The 18,306-nt window shown below is 37.8% G+C and overlaps 1 protein-coding gene across 2 annotated transcripts in view; it reads left to right on the top strand.

The window, feature by feature from the left end:
* The first annotated feature begins 25 nt into the window (after window positions 1-25).
* USP47 (ubiquitin specific peptidase 47) overlaps window positions 26-18,306 on the top strand; it is a 120,853-nt gene continuing 102,572 nt past the window's right edge. The window contains exon 1 of one of the 2 annotated variants that reach the window (XM_024756991.1): window positions 26-269. In XM_024756991.1, coding sequence (XP_024612759.1) covers window positions 231-269 — 39 coding nt within the window. In that variant the 5' untranslated portion in view covers window positions 26-230. Of the gene's footprint in view, window positions 270-15,285; window positions 15,318-18,306 lie in introns of those variants that run through there. The other variant, XM_024756992.1, reaches the window with a different exon arrangement.

Below are 18,306 nucleotides of genomic sequence, written 5' to 3'. Positions count from 1 at the left end.
GGCGGGCTGGGGGAGGGGCCGACGACGAAGGCGGCTGCGGCGGCGACGACGGCGGAGCCTTGGGTCGGTGTCTGCGCGCTGGTGTCTGAGGCCCAGGCTGAGGCCTCTTCGGTAGCCCGAGCGCAGGCGGTGGTGAGGATGACGGCCGCTGCCATTTTCTCCTGAGCTAGAGCCGCCGCTACCCTCCCCCTCCCCCGGCAGGGCGGAGAGGAGCGGCCGGAGTCTGAGCGATGGTGCCCGGCGAGGAGAACCAACTGGTCCCGAAGGAGGTGAGGGGCCAGCGGAGGAGGCTAGGCCCGAGGCCTGCGGCCGCTCTAGGCAGCGCAGGCCGAGGCGAGGGGCCGGCTGCGGGCCCAGCTCGTGGGCCGGCCCGCCTGTGGGGGAAGGAGGTGTTGGGGGTGCATGGTGGGTGCGACGAGCAATTGGGAGACCCGACTGGGTCTAGGGGGCCGGGGAGCGGAGACCTCTCCCCTTGGGTTTCTGGGGCTGGACAAATAAAGGAGCGCACTGGAAGGAATCGGGTCCTGCTTTGGGGGAGAAGGTGGCTTCTCAAGTAGTTATTTAACACGTTGAGCCAAGGTAGAGAGGTGATTTCAAAGAAAACATTCTGCAACACTGGTAGACGGGCACGACAGGGTGACGGTGCTGCTTCTGGTTTTGACAGTGGCAGTGTATAGCTTTCAGGGCTTGTGAAATCTACACCCAGCTTGAGCTTCGTGGGAGGGCAGTTAACTGCTACGACTTTTTTGAACAACTGTTTCTTACTTGGTAGTACTATGGGCCTGCCTAAATGGGGCCTCCCAATGATCGATGAAAAGTAATAAATGCGACTTCCACGTAAAGGTAAGAGATAGCGAAGCATTACCATATGGAGAGCTGAATTACTTTTTGTAGTTGGGCTGTGTACGCCAGTTTGGGTGACTTCTTAAATTCTTAAAAGCAAGTGATATGAGAAGGCTTGACTTCTTGGCTTCTCTTGAATAGTAGGAGAGGATTAATGGTAGAATCCAGCACTGGCCAGGGAATTTCAACATATTAATAGTATCTCTGTTGGCTTTATAAATATCTTCAGGGTATCCAAACGTGTATTTTTAACTGGTTGATCATCAGGCGAATGCTTTGGATATTTAGTTCTCATATACCTTAAATAGAGGCAAGTGTCCGTTGAAATTAGCTATGTTGGATCTTGATATTTTTGAGTGATGTTCTTAAAAATTCTTAATTCTTTTTTTTTTTTTTTTTGCCTTTTTTGGCTGCTTTATAGCAATTTGTTGCTACTTGACCAAGCTCCGACACTGCAAAAGTGTTATTGGAGTTGTGTATGTATGATATGAATATTTTCCCAACATTATCAGATGATTGTTTTGCAAGGACAGTTTTTTTTTAAACTAAGTTATCATGTGTCAGTATTTATTCATCAAGCACCACCAACTCTGCAAAGCAGATAAACAGATGAATTAATCAGAATTCTTGCCGTGGGAGCTTTTAAGGCTACTAAGGAAGGTAACACTAGTATTCATTGAACTCCAAGTAAGGACTAGGTACTTTTCTACAAAGGTAACTCTCATGCAGGGATGGAAGTGATAGGTGCTATGAGAGATATAAAAATGAATTTTCTTTTAGAGCTACATAGTGCTGGTTTTCATTCCTATGAAAAGCAAAGTTAGTCCTTTATTTTATTTTATTTTTTTAATTAATTAATTTATGGCTGCATTGGGTCAGGCTTTCTCTAGTTGTGGTGAACGGGGTTACTCTTCCTTGTGGTGTGCGAGCTTCTCATTGTGGTGGCTTCTCTTGTTGCCTAGGCGCGCATGGGCTCTAGGCGCGCGGGCTCAGTAGTTGTGGCTCGCGGGCTCTAGAGCGCAGGCTCAGTAGTGTGGCTCACGGGCTTAGTTGCTCTGCGGCATGTGGGATCTTCCAGGACCTGGGCTCGAACCCATGTCCCCTGCATTGGCAGGCGGATTCTTAACCACTGAGCCACTAGGGAAGTCCCTTTCTTAATTTTTTGACCGTTAGAAAATATAATATAGGTGGAACTTTGCTTTAAGGAAGCCCAATATTAGGTTTATTTCCCTAATAATTTGATTTATAGAAAACATGGTGTAAATAAACACTTTCACAGGAACATACCTGAAATGCTGCCTTTACCTTTTGGATTTTAAAGATTAAACGCCTCTCCTTTAAGACTAACTCCCTTACCTGAGGCTTCAAACTCATCCCCACTTCCAACATTTTTTTTTTTTTTTCCCTACTCTTTCTGGACCACATGCCTTTATTTTCTGTTCCCTAGACTCATCTTCAGTCTTTTCTTTTTCCCTGACTCCTTTTTTGATTCCTGGAAACTTGCACAGTACTCTCAAATCTCAAAAGTCTGTCACTGTTTTAGCTAGCTAAGTAATTCATTCTTTTTTGATGGCCATACTTCTCTTCTTGAATTCTTGCCTGCTTCTCTTCCTTGAATTTTCTTTTGCATTTGATACTTAAAAAAAATTCCTTGATTTTAGTAATACTGTACTTTGGGGCCTTTTGCCCCTGCCTGTTTGTACTATCTGACCACTCATTTAGTCAATGTCTTTCTCTTTTTTTCTGTGTCATTAATTATCACTTTCGTCTCATCTTTGTTATCCCTTGTCTGGTCTTTTTCAGTAGGAGTAGAATTATATAGTGCTAAAGCTGAGAGAACACATAGTGACCATTTAGTAACTTATACCCCTTCACTTCTATAGATGAGGAAATGAGGGCCAGAAGATTGAAAGTGACTTGTTCAGGGTCACATAATGAGTAAATAAATGACAGAGCTAGGACTAGAACTCACATCCCCTTGATTATACTCTGTTTTACACATCCCTTCATGGAACCTAGAGGCTCCGTAAAAGTAGTATGTAACTCTCTAAGTCCATTTACTGTGTGAAAATAAATTACAGAATTATAAAATGTCTTACTTCTGTTCTACTGGCTTATTACCAACAATTTGGCGGGCTTTTCTTTTTTAGAGAACCTCTGACACTTACTAGATTTAGATATTGGTTAAATGTGTGCATCCATGTGTGTGCAGTTGTTGAACGAATAGTATGTTATTCTGGTCCCTGAAGCTCAAGGACAAGTGTACCTTAGAGGACTGCTGAAGAAGGCAGCTTAGTGTCATGCAGGGCTTGGCAAACTAGTCCCTGGGCCAAATTCAGCCCACAGCCTGTTTTGTTTGGCCCATGAGTTAAGAATGATTTTTACATTTTCAAATTGTTGAAAAAAAATCAAAATAATAAAAATAATCTGTGACACATGGAAGTATATGAAGTTTAGATTTCATATATTTCATTTAGATTTTGTATATTCATTTCAGTATTCATAAATAAAGTTTTATTGGAACACATTGATGCCCATTTATTTACTATTATCTATGGCTGTAGCAGAATTGTGTAGTTGATACAGATGCTGTATGCAGGATAAGTTTGAAACTATTTAGCTTGGTGTTCAATGCCTAGTACACTTTGATTCTGGCCACAGTCTGCCCTTTCAGCTTATCTCTTCTTCCTCAAAACAAGTTTTTAATGCAGCCAAACAGGTTTTTCTCTAACTTGCTTTTCATTTCTATTTGTGCTAACTCTTCTTTCTTACTTCTGCCCACTGATACAGAACATTCATACACATCTTTCCCTCAGTACCTCATATCTCATTTATTCTAAAAAGCCTTTTCTGACCGTTTAACCTTAAGGATTTCTCCTTCTTAGAAGACTTTTATATATGTATAGAATTCATTTGGCAATTAATAAATAGTGCTTTGTGACATCTTTTATGGTCTCAGACTGTATTTTATTATTATTCATTATGGATTTCTTGACAGCAGAGATCTTTGTGTGTGTCTGTCTCTTTCTGTCTCTCTCTCTTTTTTTTTTTGGTATGTATTATAGGTCTAAGACAGTGTGCTTTCTGAAGGACACTGATCTTCAGTAATATTCATTGATATGGTTACAGGGTTGCAAGGAAACTTAAGAGTTCTAACCAATTTCCCCTGCTTGGATATTTTCCACAACATCCTTGGCAAACTGTTTTCCAGCCTTTGCTTGAATACCTTCATGACATCTCTGATAACATCTTTGTCTTAGAAGAGATCTGTTTTAAGTTTTTGAGTTGAGAGAAGTCTAGATCTCTGTAGCTGCCATCTTTTGATAGTTGCCCCTAAACAACAGAGAAATCTTAAATCATTTTGCATAGGACAGCTTTTTCTCATTGTTGAAGAGGGGGCAGGGGAGGAGGACTGGGCATCCACAGTTCTTTGTTTCTCAGTTGCTTTCTTTTAGACATAATCCAGTGTTTTTAATATTTCTCCTAATTGTTGTACCCAGAGGAGAGCAAAGTGAGTGTGGTCTGTTCTTTGTGGTAAACAACAAAGCATTTCACCTCACTTTTTCACTCTACTATATGTCTTTGAATTGTTTTATATTGATGTTGACTTTGAGATCTCTTTTAATGTCATTCCACTTTCATTTATTGCATCATTGTTTTTATGATTCTGTTTCCTTATAAGGATTTGTGACATTAATATTTGTTGTGTACTCACTGTACGTTACTGTACGCTGCCATATAGGGAATATTTAGATAAAATTATTTTTTCCTCAAGTATTTTATAGTATAATTAAGGATAAAAGGTACATATTACTAATAGTTTTAAAATAATACTTTCACTGCAATACTTAAAGTGGCGTCCAAGGAGTATATAAATGTAGAAAGGATAGAAAAATGAAAGAAAAAGAATATTTAGTTCCATATCTCAGTGGATTTTTTTCTGCCTCTCTTTTCCATATAATAAACACTACTTATATCTGGAACTAATGATGATAATAATAACCAAAATTTATTGAGCATTTATTATATGTCACATACTGTTGTATGTGCTTTGTGTGTATTAACTCATTTGAACTTCACAATGACCTCATAACTATATCAGGGCCGTTGATATTGAGAGCCCTCAAAACATTAAAACAACTTGTTTTTCATCTCTATTGTCTGTTTTTTTAAAAAAATAAATTCAATTAATATTATAGAACATGTCAAATGAGTATTATTTTAATTTGTATGGCTTCAACCTTTGATTGTAATTTACACATTTATATCTACAGCCCTGACCTCTCTTCTAGTTTCGGATTTGCACCTGCATACTAGATATCTCTACTTGGTTGTACTCTAGGACCTACAGATTAAATATGTGTAATATCAACCTCATTTCTCTTTCCTCTCTTCTCATGTCCTCCTCCCAGCATAGTTCTTTCTTTGTATTCTCTTGTTCAGTTAGTGTCATCATCATCTGTTTATTTGCTTAAGTTGGAACAGTTTTTTGACTCCTCCTTTTTCCTTTTTTCCATATATAGTTAAATTGTCACTTGAAAAATATCTCTTGTATCCTTACCTTTCTCTTCGTGGCTCTGCCTCTATTTTCTCATTCAAATGTAGCCCTTTTAAATGGTCTGTGTTCTTCTAGGCTCTTTTCTTTTCGTAACCGTCCTCACCACGACAGCCATTACCTTCTAAAACACATGACATTATGACTTACCTGTTTTAAAGTTTATAATTATTACCCTCTGATTGCAAATTGAATACTAGGTAATATTAATAAACACTATGCACCAGACACTGTGCTAAACAGTTTACACACTTAATATCTATAAAGCGCTTTAAGGCATCTCTTATCTTTCATTATGTATTTTATAGATAGATAGAAAGAAAGTAAGGCTTAAAGAGTAAGTAACTTGGGATTCCCTGGTGGCGCAGTGGTTAAGAATCCGCCTGCCAATGCAGGGGACACGGGTTCGAGCCCTGGTCCAGGAAGATTCCACATGCTGTGGAGCAACTAAGCCCATGCGCCACAACTACTGAGCCTGTGCTCTAGAGCCCGCATGCCACAACTACTGAGCCCACGTGCCACAACTACTGAAGCCCACGTGCCTGGAGCCCGTGCTCCACAACAAGAGAAGGCACCGCAATGAGAAGCCTGTGTACCCCAACAAAGAGTAGCCCCTGCTCGCCGCAACTAGAGAAAGCCCATGCACAGCAATGAAGACCCAACGCAGCCAGAAAAAAAAGAGTAAGTAACTTATTCAAAGTTGTATAGCTGTTTGTTTCTAAGTCATTGTGGCCTTAATCAGTAGGAAAGTCCTTCATAATGTAGCCTCAATTGATTTGTTTTTTAAAATTAATTTTTGTCAAAGTTATACATGCACATATTGAAAAGAGTTGAATAACTCTGCTCTGCAGATTCTCCCTCCCCTTCATTTTGGGCTCTCCGGAGGCAACCACTTGCTACTCATTCTTTTGATATTTATCTCCATATTTCAAAATAGTATGCCTGTAGTTTTCCCTCGTGATTTTTTTCAGTTGAATGGCTTGTCTACGGACTTCCCGCAATGGAAGATTCGGTTTACCACTATCCCCAAACACAGACACACTTCTCAATTCTGCCCAATCCTTCCAATATTGTCATATTGCAAGTTGTTTGGATACATCAAGTTTCAAAGTTTATATCAATGTCACTGTATTCATAGTTGAGCCTTGTAGTTTATTGTGATGATTTTTCCTTCCTGTACAGTATTTTGTTTTCCATGAGTTAATATTTTCTAAGAATTTGCTTTTGCTTTGTTTTCTATGTATTTATCATTAATTTAACCAAGTGGTTCTCAATTGGGGGCAACCGAGGGGATATTGGCTGTGTTGGGTAGGTGAGGGAGGGCAGGAGTGTGCTACTGATATCTAGCGAGCAGAAGCCAGCTATGCTGCCAAGCATCATCCTGCACTGCACTGGACCGCCTCCCACGGCAAAGAATTATGTGGTCCAAAATGTCAATAAAAACTCTGATTTAGTCCAAACTCTCAAGTGTATGAGTCTTCTCCTTATGTTCACAACTACCAATTTTTTGATGAATTTTCTTGAATTGCAGCTGCTATCTTAGATTTGCCTTTACAATCATCTTAGAAGTTTCTGTCAGGTCTCTCTTGTATTAGAGCTCCTGGTTCTGTATCTGATGTCTTCATCTTTCTTTGTGTTCTTATTTTGGAGGACCACTTTCAATAGCTTTCTGGATGGGCTATAATTTTTTCAAGACTTCACATGTCTGAAAATGTTTCTACCCTCTTGCTTTATAGATAGTTTGGCTGGGCAGAGAATTCTCGGTCAGAAATAATTTTCTCTCAGAACTTTGAATACATTGCTCCATTGCCATATTGTTTTCAGTGTTGCTGTTGAGACATCAGATGCCTAGAAGATTTTTTTTAAATTAATTAATTAATTATTAGCTGCGCTGGGTCTTCGTTGCTGTGTGCGGGCTTTCTCTGGTTGCTGCAAGCAGGGCCTGCTCTTCGTTACGCTGTGCAGGCTTCTCATTGCCATGGCTTCTCTCTGCCACGGCTTCTCTCGTTGCAGAACACGGTCTCTAGGTGCGCAGGCTTCAGTAGTTGCAGCGTGCGGGCTCAGTAGTTGTGACGCACAGGCTTAGTTGCTCCGCAGCATGTGGGATCTTCCCGGACCAGGGATCGAACCCGTGTCCCCTGCATTGGCAGGCAGATTCTTAACCACTGCACTACCAGGGAAGTCCCTGCCTAGCTGATTTTGAATCTTACTTTTCCTCTCTGGAAGCCTGGAGAACCTTTTCCCTTAGAGTTCTGAAATTCCTGTATTATGTGTACAGGTCAGTTTTTTTCCACTTCTCCTGGGTTCAGGGTAGTCTTATTCAATCTGATATTTGTATCATCAGTTCTGGGAAATTTTCTTAAGTCATTTCTTTTGTTTCTTCCCCTTCATTTTCTCTGTTCTCTCTCTTGAATTCCTATTATTTAGGTAATGGGTCTACTGTCTTGGTTTCTCTAATTTTCTTCTGTTTACCTCTATTTTCCATTTCTTTTCCTTTTTCCTCTGTTTTCTGGGAGATTTTTCTCAATTTTATCTTCTGATTCTTCTACTAAGGTTTTATTTCTGCTGTCATGTTTATAATTTCCAAGTACTCTTTTTTTTTCTGAAAAAGTTTTAATATATCCTGATATATCCTGTTTTTGATATCCTATTTGTTTTATGGATGCAGTGTCTTATCTCTCTTAGGAAATTATTGATACTTTTCTTCTCTGCATATTCTCTCTTTTCTCCAAATTTCCTTTTTCTGTTTGTTTGCTTTGGGCTTTGTCTTTCATATTAGATGCTTTTTTTAGATGTCTGGTATTCCTTGGAACTCAATGCTTATTTAGAAGAGGGGCCTTAAAAAGCTGAATGGAAGCTCTGCCAGTGGGTAATTATGGTTTTCCCTGTACTTTAGATATATGTGGTTAATTTCCTTGTAGACTCCCAGTGACACGTTTTTCCCTTGTGCTGAATTGATTTCCCAGAAAAGATTTCTGATCTTTTGCTTGGAGAGAACAAGCTTGGGAGCTGAGTAGGAAACGGGGTTGTGGGTTTCATCATAAAGTACATGAATACCATTTCATTTACTTCTCCAGTTTTCAATGTGGCAGCCCTCAAATTTGATTGCACCTGGCATCCTCTAGTCCAGAGATACCTTGTTTTATGCTCTTCTGAGATTGCTTAGTCTTTGCCAGGAAGGGTCAAAGAGTAAAAGAGGATCTGGGAGTTCTGACTGCTTCTTAAGCAGAATTTAATCTCTTATTCTAGCTTGGACTTCACTCTTGCTCCCAGAGTATCGGAAACTGCTAGTTCCTGAGCCTTTTCGGGTTTTTTCCCCTTTTTTCTTTTTAAACTTTTATGGAAAGCTTGAAAAAAGAATACACAGAGTTCCCATATACCTGTCACCAAGCTTCTCCTCATGGTAACATATTTTATAACCACAGAACACTTATCAAAAGTAAGAAATTAACTTTAGTACAATACTATTAACTATACTACAGAATTTATTCAGATTTGACCAGTTTTCCACTAATGTTTCTTTTTATTCCAAGATCCAAATTCAGAGTCCCACATTGAATTTTGTTGTCATGTCTCCTTAGTTTCCTCTTATCTGTGACAATTTCTCAGACTTTCCTTCTCTTTCATGACCTTGATATTTTGAGCAGCACTAGTCATTTTTGCAGAATCGCCCTCAATTTGGGTTTGTCTGATCTTTTCTCATGATTAGATTGAGGTTATTAAAGAGAAGGCTGTCACAGAAGTGATATGTCCTTCTCTGTGCATCATTTGGCGGGGGGTAGTGGGGGGACATGATGCTGATGTGTCCTACTGTGATGTTAACCTTTGATCACTTGGTTCAGGTGATTCTGCTAGGTTTCTCCACTGTAAAGTTACTATTTTCCTCTTTAATAATTACTAACTACTTTGAGACCATGCAGATATCCTGTTTCAGCTTAAACTTCTGCCCACTAGTTTTAGCATCCATTTATAGATCTTGTTACTGTTGCATTCTAATAGTGATTTTCTGTTTCCCTCATTATTTCTACATTTATTAATTGGAATTCTTTTGTGAGGAAGAGTTGTCCCTTCTCCCACATTTATTTACTTAATTATTTATTTATGTCAGTATAGACTTAAGATATTTATTTTATTCTTTCGATTATAACCCCAAACTATTGTTATTTATTTTGTTGCTCAAATTGTTCCAGTTTTGGCCACGGGGAGCTCTTTCTGGTTGGCATCTGTGCTCATCCTTGCCTTTTGAGCACTTCTGTACTTTGTGGCACCACATAAAGCCTCAACCCATCTTATACTTGCCCTGCCCCAACCCTGCAATCAACCACTTCTCCAGAGAGTTTAGGGGTCTTTTGGTATAATTGTAACTGTGGTATGTCCTGTAAGCCAGGTGTCTTTGTTTTTCTAGGCTAATGTAGGTTTCAGTCTTCTCAGGTGTAATTGTCACTACCACTTGTTCTGCTTTCTAGCTTCTAAAATTGTGTTTCTGGTTTCCTATGGATTTATGCTCTTTAAAAAATTTCTTTATTCTTGTTTCAGAGAGGTTTTGGGAAGCTTTTGAGCTAAATGCTTGTATTCAATTTGTCCTCTTTGACCAGAAATTCTTAATGTTTTTGTTATCTCCTGTCCCAAGCCAATTTTGTTTTAGCCACATTCAACCACATTAGTTGCTGTTCCCTGATGTGCTGTATGCTTTCATGTGTCACTTGCCCTGAGTGAATAATATGAAATGTTTTTTAATACCTGCTTTTTAGGGAGTTTTAAATGGGTGAACTTTGATTTTACATGAAAACTATTTAAGTACTTTATTAAGTACATTTTTAGGATTCTTGCCTCTTATTTTCCAATTTTTGGATTAGTCACATAAATGTTTTGTGTCTTAGTACCAAATATTGTAAATTTTTTGCCAAAATGGAGGGGAGAGGCTTAGTGCATTTCTAGAGTACTAACATACCATCACCATCATAGCCCAAGTTGAAAGAAAAGATTGTATTGAAAATAGGGGGTTGTGTAGCACAGGGAACTCTGCCCAATATCATGTAACAACCTAAACGGGAAAAGAATTTGAAAAAGAATAGATACATGTATATGTATAACTGAATCACTTTGCTGTACACCTGAAACTATCACATTGTTAATCAACTGTACTCCAATATAAAATAAAAAGTTAAAAAATAAAAAGTTATTGCCCAAAAAAAAGAAAAAGAAAGGGGGTTGTGAAAAACATAGTATTAAATATACATTAAAATACCTATTGTAAATTTAGGTTCCAGAAGACATCGACTTTAAAAACTTGATTAATTGGTATTAAGGACCTTATTCAGTTCAGGCAACATGATAAGTGTCACGATATTCAGAGGCATATTCTTTTATGAGGCTTATTACATGGATTTTAAAGTGTTCTGTCTAGGTATTGCTGCTTAGAATCTAATTTTGTACAAACATTCTCCACTGTAAATGATGTGCTTTTTCACATCAAGATTCTTAAAGAATGTATTTTTCCTGAGCCTGCTTTTCTGTCAGTATAATGGAAGAAGGGATGGATATAGGTGTAGTGTAAGTGAACAGATGTCTCCTCTCTGCTCTACTGAATACTTCTGTTTACTTTGTCTCAGGGTGTGGGAGCAACAGTAATTGCCCTGTTCTTTTGTTTAATGGAACTAAACTGAAACAAGCATACCTAAAGTAGCCATGGACAGGAACATTTTCATTGACATAAAACTGTTGCTGCAATCCACTGTCGAGAGTGTTGAGAGATTACTGTTTTTATGAAACTTACTGAGATATGTCTTGAATTTGTTGTTTGTTTTGTTTGTTTGTTTGTTTTTGGCCATGCTGCACTGATGGCAGGATCTTAGTTCCCCCACCAGGGATAGAAAGCAGGCCCTGGCAGTGGGAACACTAAGTCCTAACCACTGGACTGCCAGGGAATTCCCAATATGTTTATTTATTTATTTGTTTGTTTTGGCCATGCCATGCAGCTGTATTGAATTTTTTATGTTTTTAAAAAGCAAGCTTTTCAAATCCTACCCAACCAGCAAAATCTAGCCCTTCTTACTACTATAAGAAACTTTTCCTGATTCTCCTCTTTCAACCTGATAACATTTTTCTAACCCTGAAATCCCATAACATTGTAGCTTTTGACATTTGAAAAATTATAAGTTAATACCTTTATTATTTGTGTTAATACCTTTATTAGAAGCTCTTCAAAGTCAGGACACAACAGTCAGAGTGCCTGGGTTCAAATTCCAGTTTTGTGACCTTGGGCAAGTTATTTAACCTACCATTACCTAAGTTAAATGAGGATACTAGTAACCACCTCCTAGGGTTGTTGGGAACGGTTAATGAGTTAATACATACAAAGTGCCTTCCACTTAATAAGCACTCTTATAAATGTTATCTGTCATAATAAGTGTTACTATCTTCATTACTGTTATTACCTTCATCCTGTATTCTCCCTAGGGGCCAGCATAATGTACTGTACATTGTTGTTGTCCAATATGTATTGATTAAATAAAAATGAAGTCATATTTTAGTTATTAAATATGCTTAGTTGTTTGAAGTCGGGGATTTGATATGACCTGTCAGCATAAACCCTAAATGATTGTTAGATTTGACAGGTTCTTTTATATTATCAAGTAAGACCTGTTTTTGCTGCTTTTTGATAGTTGAAACGTGACAAAGTACAAATGAAACTTTTTAGTCTAATGAGATCCTAAGAAAAATCGGTTTAGTGTATATAGATATTTGTTGAAATAACTTACTAGATCAGCAAGTTAGTTGTGTATAAGTTTCAGTGTGAAATGTTATTTTAAAGCAGGATTCATGTTAAGAATAGTTTATTTCTGGGAGAACTTTATGTGTTTGATAATTCTGATTTTCAAAAATTCTAGAGTATAACCAGTTGACATGGATAGAAGAACCAATTAACCTGTCTATTTTTGTCAGTTGTATTACTGATTGTGCTTTAGATTTGATGCTGTGTAATTGACTGCTATAAGACTTGCAGAGTCATTCAAATTAGCAAAAATATAGTGGCTTTCCAGTAGAGAAAAACTTAGGGCTAAGTGACATAATTAAGAAAAAAGATCTGGAATTTAAATCTTTCTGTATACAGTGAGTCCAGTACTTTTGGTTTAGCTTTAAGGAAAACCATGAACCTCATTTATCACCTAAGTGAAATTTTCTAGTATAACCAAAGCATTGTAATTTGACTATAAATACCTTTCTTGTTTCAAATGATATTACCTATTTTTATTTCATCATAAATACACTTTATTCTTAATGTAGATTTCCATAGTTCTGGATGCTGTCGAATTCATTCAGTTAAGCATTGAGTTAGTAGCTGCCAAGAACCAGAGGATCAAAGATGAATAAGGAATGTGACCTAGTTCTAGTTGCTAGTCTAGTCTGGGAGACAAAAATTTGTAATGAGGCAAATGCATAATTTGGAAATAAAGTGGGACCATAGAGGAGGGAGCTACCACTACCAGCTTTATCTAGGGGATCCTGTGAGAATGTAACACTTAAATTAGGTCACAAAGGATGACTTGACTGCCAAGTAAAGAAGTAAGAGCTTTTAGTTAGGAGAAATGGCATTTAAAACACACAAGTCTGTAATGCATTTTAAAAGTGGCAGAAAGTTTGGGGTAAATGCATGGGGTGCCTGGGGTTGAGTGAGAGAAGATAGTTCTGACAGATTGTGTTTTAAAATTCTGAAGGCTTTGTATGCCTAAAAGGAATTTAGGTTTTTATTGTGCAGAAATTAGTGGGCAGGAAATGTTTTTTTGGCAGAAAAAGTTAACCAATTTGTTTATAATTGTTACAAGCAAATTCAGTGAAACTTGTTTGCTGAAACATTGTTTACTTGCATGAATGTTTTATATCGCTGCATTAATATTTACACACAAATGAAAATGGGGCAAGGCAGAATTTGCTATAATACCGATTCTCTCACCTGTTTTTTTTTTTTTCATTTGCAGTCATATAATTAGGTACTTTTTTTTGTTTGTTCTTTTAAGAATAAAATGTTTCCCTTTCATAATGCATCTTAAGTGCATTCTCCACATTTGAGTCATCCTGGCAGGATATCCTTTGGCATAATTGTTACGTATTTGATATGGATAACACACAGGTAGGTATCTTCAAATAGGCTAACTAGATAGGCCTCATTTGCCTCCAGAAATGTGCCAGTAGCTGCACTTTGGTAGTGTAGATCTGGTTTGAAGTCCTGAACACTTGCAAGTGAGAAGTTCAGTGTACTTCAGGGACAGCTGCAGTATGAGGCTTGTAAAAATGTGGTTTCTTCACCTTTTCAGTATAAGACATATTCTTGTGAGTGACTTTAGTAGCTGGTTGCTTTCTTGAGTGCTTTACCACTGGCTTTTTACAGGCATTTGTCTTAGTAGGAGCCATAGTATAGAGAACTCCTTGTTTATACCCCCCTTCTTTTCAGCAGCTCAACAGACTAAAGTGGCACAGGTGCTAGAGTGATGACTGGTGGCGGCTGCAGCAGCAGCAGCAGCAACTGAGAACACCACAAGGAGTGTTAATAGGGGATTAATGAAATCTTCCCAAGGATTTCCCCAGTGCTCCAAATTCAATTGACTTTAATATTTTACTGAGAGGAGCTCTTGATTACAACCCCAGTTCCAGGTTGCATTAGAAAGTAGAATTTTTATATGACTTACCTGGTAAAAGATACATATTGCTTTAGTAAATATATCAATACATAAACTATCTATGAATTCATATACATTTCTTCCATTTTATAGATATAAAATGTCTACCTTTTTATGTGTTTAGGTATTTTAATTTTGTTGCCTTTAATTTTACGTACACCAAGTTGTATAATTTATTACTTTATTTATAGCACTTTGTGGTAATGAAAGGGAATTGGTGAAAAATTAGATACCTAACAATGAAGTCTCTTATTAAAAGACATCTAAGGGATTTCCCTGGCAGCCCAGAGGTTAAGACTTTGCCTTCCATTGCAGGGGTTGCTGGTTCGATCCTTGGTCGGGGAGCTAAGATCACACATGCCTCGTGGCCAAAAAACCAAAGCATAAAAACAGAAGCAATATTGTAACAAATTCAGTAGAGACTTTAAAAATGATCCATATCAAAAAAAAAAGACATCTAAGAAATATTACTGCTTTAATTTTGACATCTTAAATTCACATCTTGAAATATTTATTTACTATTACATTTACCATTAACATAACACAAGTATGATTTTTAAAATTCTAAGAAAAATAGACAGTGATGCAGAAAATATTTCTACAATGCAGTAATATGATTTAACAGTGGAAGGGAAGTAGTAGTTCGGTATTACAGCTCCTTCATTTATAGGGGAGGAAAACATGAAGGCTGTAAAAACCCCATAACTTACTTAATGTCTCAGGTAGTGGAAGAGCTAGAATGAGACTTTTTTGAAAAAGTCAAGTTTACTGAGGTATAATTTATATACAGTAAAATTTGTTCCTTTAAGGCATACAGTTTTATGAATTTTGACAAACTTATACAGTTGTATAACCACCACCACAGTCAAGATATAGAACATCCCCATCACCTTAAAAAAGTTTTCTCATGCCTCTTATAATCAACCCTACCTCCCACCTCTAGGCTCTGCAACCACTGATCTGTTTTCTGCCCTCATGTTTTGCCTTTTCCTCATATAACTGGAATTCAAATAGTATGTAGCATTTTGAGTCTGACTTTCATCTAGCATAAAACTATGATGTTTATCTATGTTATCTGTTGTATCACTAGGCTTCCTTTTTATTGTCCAGTGTCACAATTTGTTTATCCATTTATTAACTGGTGGACATTTGGGTTATTTCCAGGTTTTGGTGATTCTGAATAAGCTGCTACAAATATCTGTGTACAGCTTTTTCTTTTGGTAGACATATGTCTTCATATGGTAAGTGCGTGTTTAACTTCGTAAGAAACTGCCAAACTCTTTTCTGAAATGGCTGTACCATTTTGCATTCCATTGAGCAGTGTATGCACATTCCAACTGCTCTGCCTCCGTGTTGGTACTTGGCAATGTCAATATTTTTCAGTTTAGTTTTTTAATCATTCTAGTTAGTGTGTAGGGATATCTCTGTGGTTTGAATTTGCATTTCTTATTGACTAGTGATGTAGTGTATCTTTTCATTTACTTGAAGTTTTTTATTAAGCCTGCTTTTAAAAAATCATTTTATTTGTATATTACATATTTAAAGTTTTGCTAGTACTGAAAGGAGAGAGAAGTAAAAAGAGTACCTATTCTCAAGGAGTTGATGATTTACATAGAGAAAACTGGTAATTGTGTTAAAGAGTATGGCTGTAATTTTGACAGGCTTCTTGAGAAAGGGGGTCATATATTAGCTTTCTGGTGGAGAGGATAATGGTTTGGGAATCAGAAAATGCATTGGTTTGGCTTTGCGTTGCTTATCCTTTCTGGGCCTTTTTTTACTTCTTTCTTCATCTCTGAAATGAGGGAGTTGGACTAGATAAGGTATAAGATTTGTCTCTAAATTATAAATCTACATAAACTGTTTGGTGGTAGTTTTTTGCTTTTTTTTCAGTAGTAGGTTTTGTGGGGTTTTTTTTTTTTGCGGTACGCGGGCCTCTCACTGTTGTGGCCTCCCGTTGCGGAGCACAGGCTCCGGACTCACAGGCTCAGCGGCCATGGCTCACGGGCCCAGCCGCTCCGTGGCATGTGAGATCTTCCCGGACCGGGGCACAAACCCGTGTCCCCTGCATCGGCAGGCGGACTCCCAACCACTGCGCCACCAGGGAAGCCCTGTTTTATTTTAAAAAAAATAATAAATTTATTTATTTTTGGCTGCACTGCGTCTTTGTCGCTGCGTGTGGGCTTTCTCTAGTTGCGGCGAGCGGGGGCTACTCTTCATTGCAGTGCACGGGCTTCTCATTGCAGTGGCTTCTCTTGTTGAAGAGCATGGGCTGTAGGCGCACGGGCTTCAGTAGTTGTGGCACTTAGGCTCAGTAGTTGTGGCTCGCGGGCTCTAGAGCGCAGGCTCAGTAGTTGTGGCACACAGGCTTAGTTGCTCCATGGCACGTGGGATCTTCCTGGAACAGGGCTCGAACCCGTGTCCCTTGCATTGGCAGGAGGATTCCTAACCACTGTGCAAACCAGGGAAGTCCCTCAGTAGTAGGTTTTTAAATTATGTAAGAAGGCTGTGCAATCAGAAAACAAAGATCTTTTCAGATCTTTCCTGTCTGATGAAATTTCTATTACCCAAAAAAGATCATCTTCTGAAATTTTAAATAATATAAATTATAATATAAATATTATAGTTGAGAATTATATATTTCTTTTTTTTAACACTTTTAAAAAATTAATTATTTTTGGCTGCATTGGGTATTCGTTGCTGCACACAGGCTTTCTCTAGTTGTGGTGAGCGGGGGCTACTCTTTGTTGAGGCGTGCAGGCTTCAGTAGCTGTGTCTCTTGGGCTCTAGAGCGCAGGCTCAGTAGTTGTGGCTCACGGGCTTAGCTGCTCTGTAGCATGTGGGATCTTTCTGGACCAGGGCTCGAACCCATGTCCCCTGCATTGGCAGGCGGGTTCTTAACCACTGCGCCACCAGGGAAGTCTGAGAATTATATATTTCTAAAGTCTATTATAAGGATGGTAGCTGACAGTTCTATGATAATACATTTTGTATGATACTATATTATTATTATTATCATTTATGGAGCATTTTTAAGATGTTCTCTCTTGATCTTCAGAAAAACTCTTTGTGAACCATGAGAGTCAGAGATAAGTGACTTGCATAGGATTACACGGCTGAAAGAAAAGTAGCCACCTTGACCTAAGGGTTCTAGCCTAGATCCTTTGCCTCTGCGCTACATTGCTCTTTGCACTGTAGACCATTCCAGTAGGAAATAAAATCTTTAAATTGTTTTAAATAACCTTAACATTTTTTTCAGTTGTATAATTTCATGTTCAGGGTATTATAAAATTTATTATCCATGCTTCTAAATAAAAAGCATGGTAACACATAATATAAAAATCTACTTTGATTTAGTAGTAATGCAGTAGAACATTCAAGACTTGTAAACAAGTCAGTTGTATCACAAGCTGAGTCACTGCTTGTCAAGAACAGCCTACTCACAGAAGAAAACTTAGCTGTAATCAAAAATAAAGATAACAGGAATAGTAAAGGATATATTATATACCCTCCTGAGAGTAGTTTAGTTTCTAAGTATAGATGCCTTAACAGTGGGTTACCCATTAACAGTAGTAGAACAACTGTTAAAAGGAGTATGGCAAAAGTGGGAATGGTGTTAGGATAGAAGTGAGAGGAAAAATACTATTATCATAATTTTAATGACACAAATATATTCAACATTATGAAGTCATCAGAAAGCTTGTATTTCTTAGGAGATCTGTGTTCGTATGTGACCTTAGGTTTCTTAATTTGTTGTTCATCTGTAAAATAAGGACCTTGATCTGATGTCCAAAGGTTCATCCATCTTTAAATATATGTATTATAGTTCTGTGTGTGTGTGATGAGTCATCTGATTGATTGCTTCTTAACTATCAAATGAAATATGTTGATCATAGTTAAATAGATTGTAAACTACTCTTTTAAAGTGCTGAAACTTTACACTGTTACTTTTCTACTAATCACTCGAATGAGTACTTGATGTAATCTGTTACAAGAAAAAATGTTACAGAGTTTTCAGTTTTATATATTTAGTTTTCTAATTATATTATGGGGGTTCTGGGAGCTTGATTTATGGGTATTTTAGAAGGAAGTGGAATGCAGGATTCTGAGGGACACCTAATACTAGAGCACAAAGGCAGGTATGAAACTATGTATTTTTACAGAATTTTAAAAACAAATGTTATATGTTGACAGGCAGTTGATGTTATCATGTTCTATATTAGTTTAAGTTCA

The sequence above is a fragment of the Neophocaena asiaeorientalis genome, unplaced genomic scaffold (assembly GCF_003031525.2).
Source record: "Neophocaena asiaeorientalis asiaeorientalis breed wild unplaced genomic scaffold, Neophocaena_asiaeorientalis_V1.1 scaffold504, whole genome shotgun sequence".
Lineage (NCBI taxonomy): Eukaryota > Metazoa > Chordata > Mammalia > Artiodactyla > Phocoenidae > Neophocaena > Neophocaena asiaeorientalis.
The sequence above is the reverse complement of the archived record's forward strand: the minus strand, read 5'-3'. Positions and strand labels throughout refer to the sequence as shown.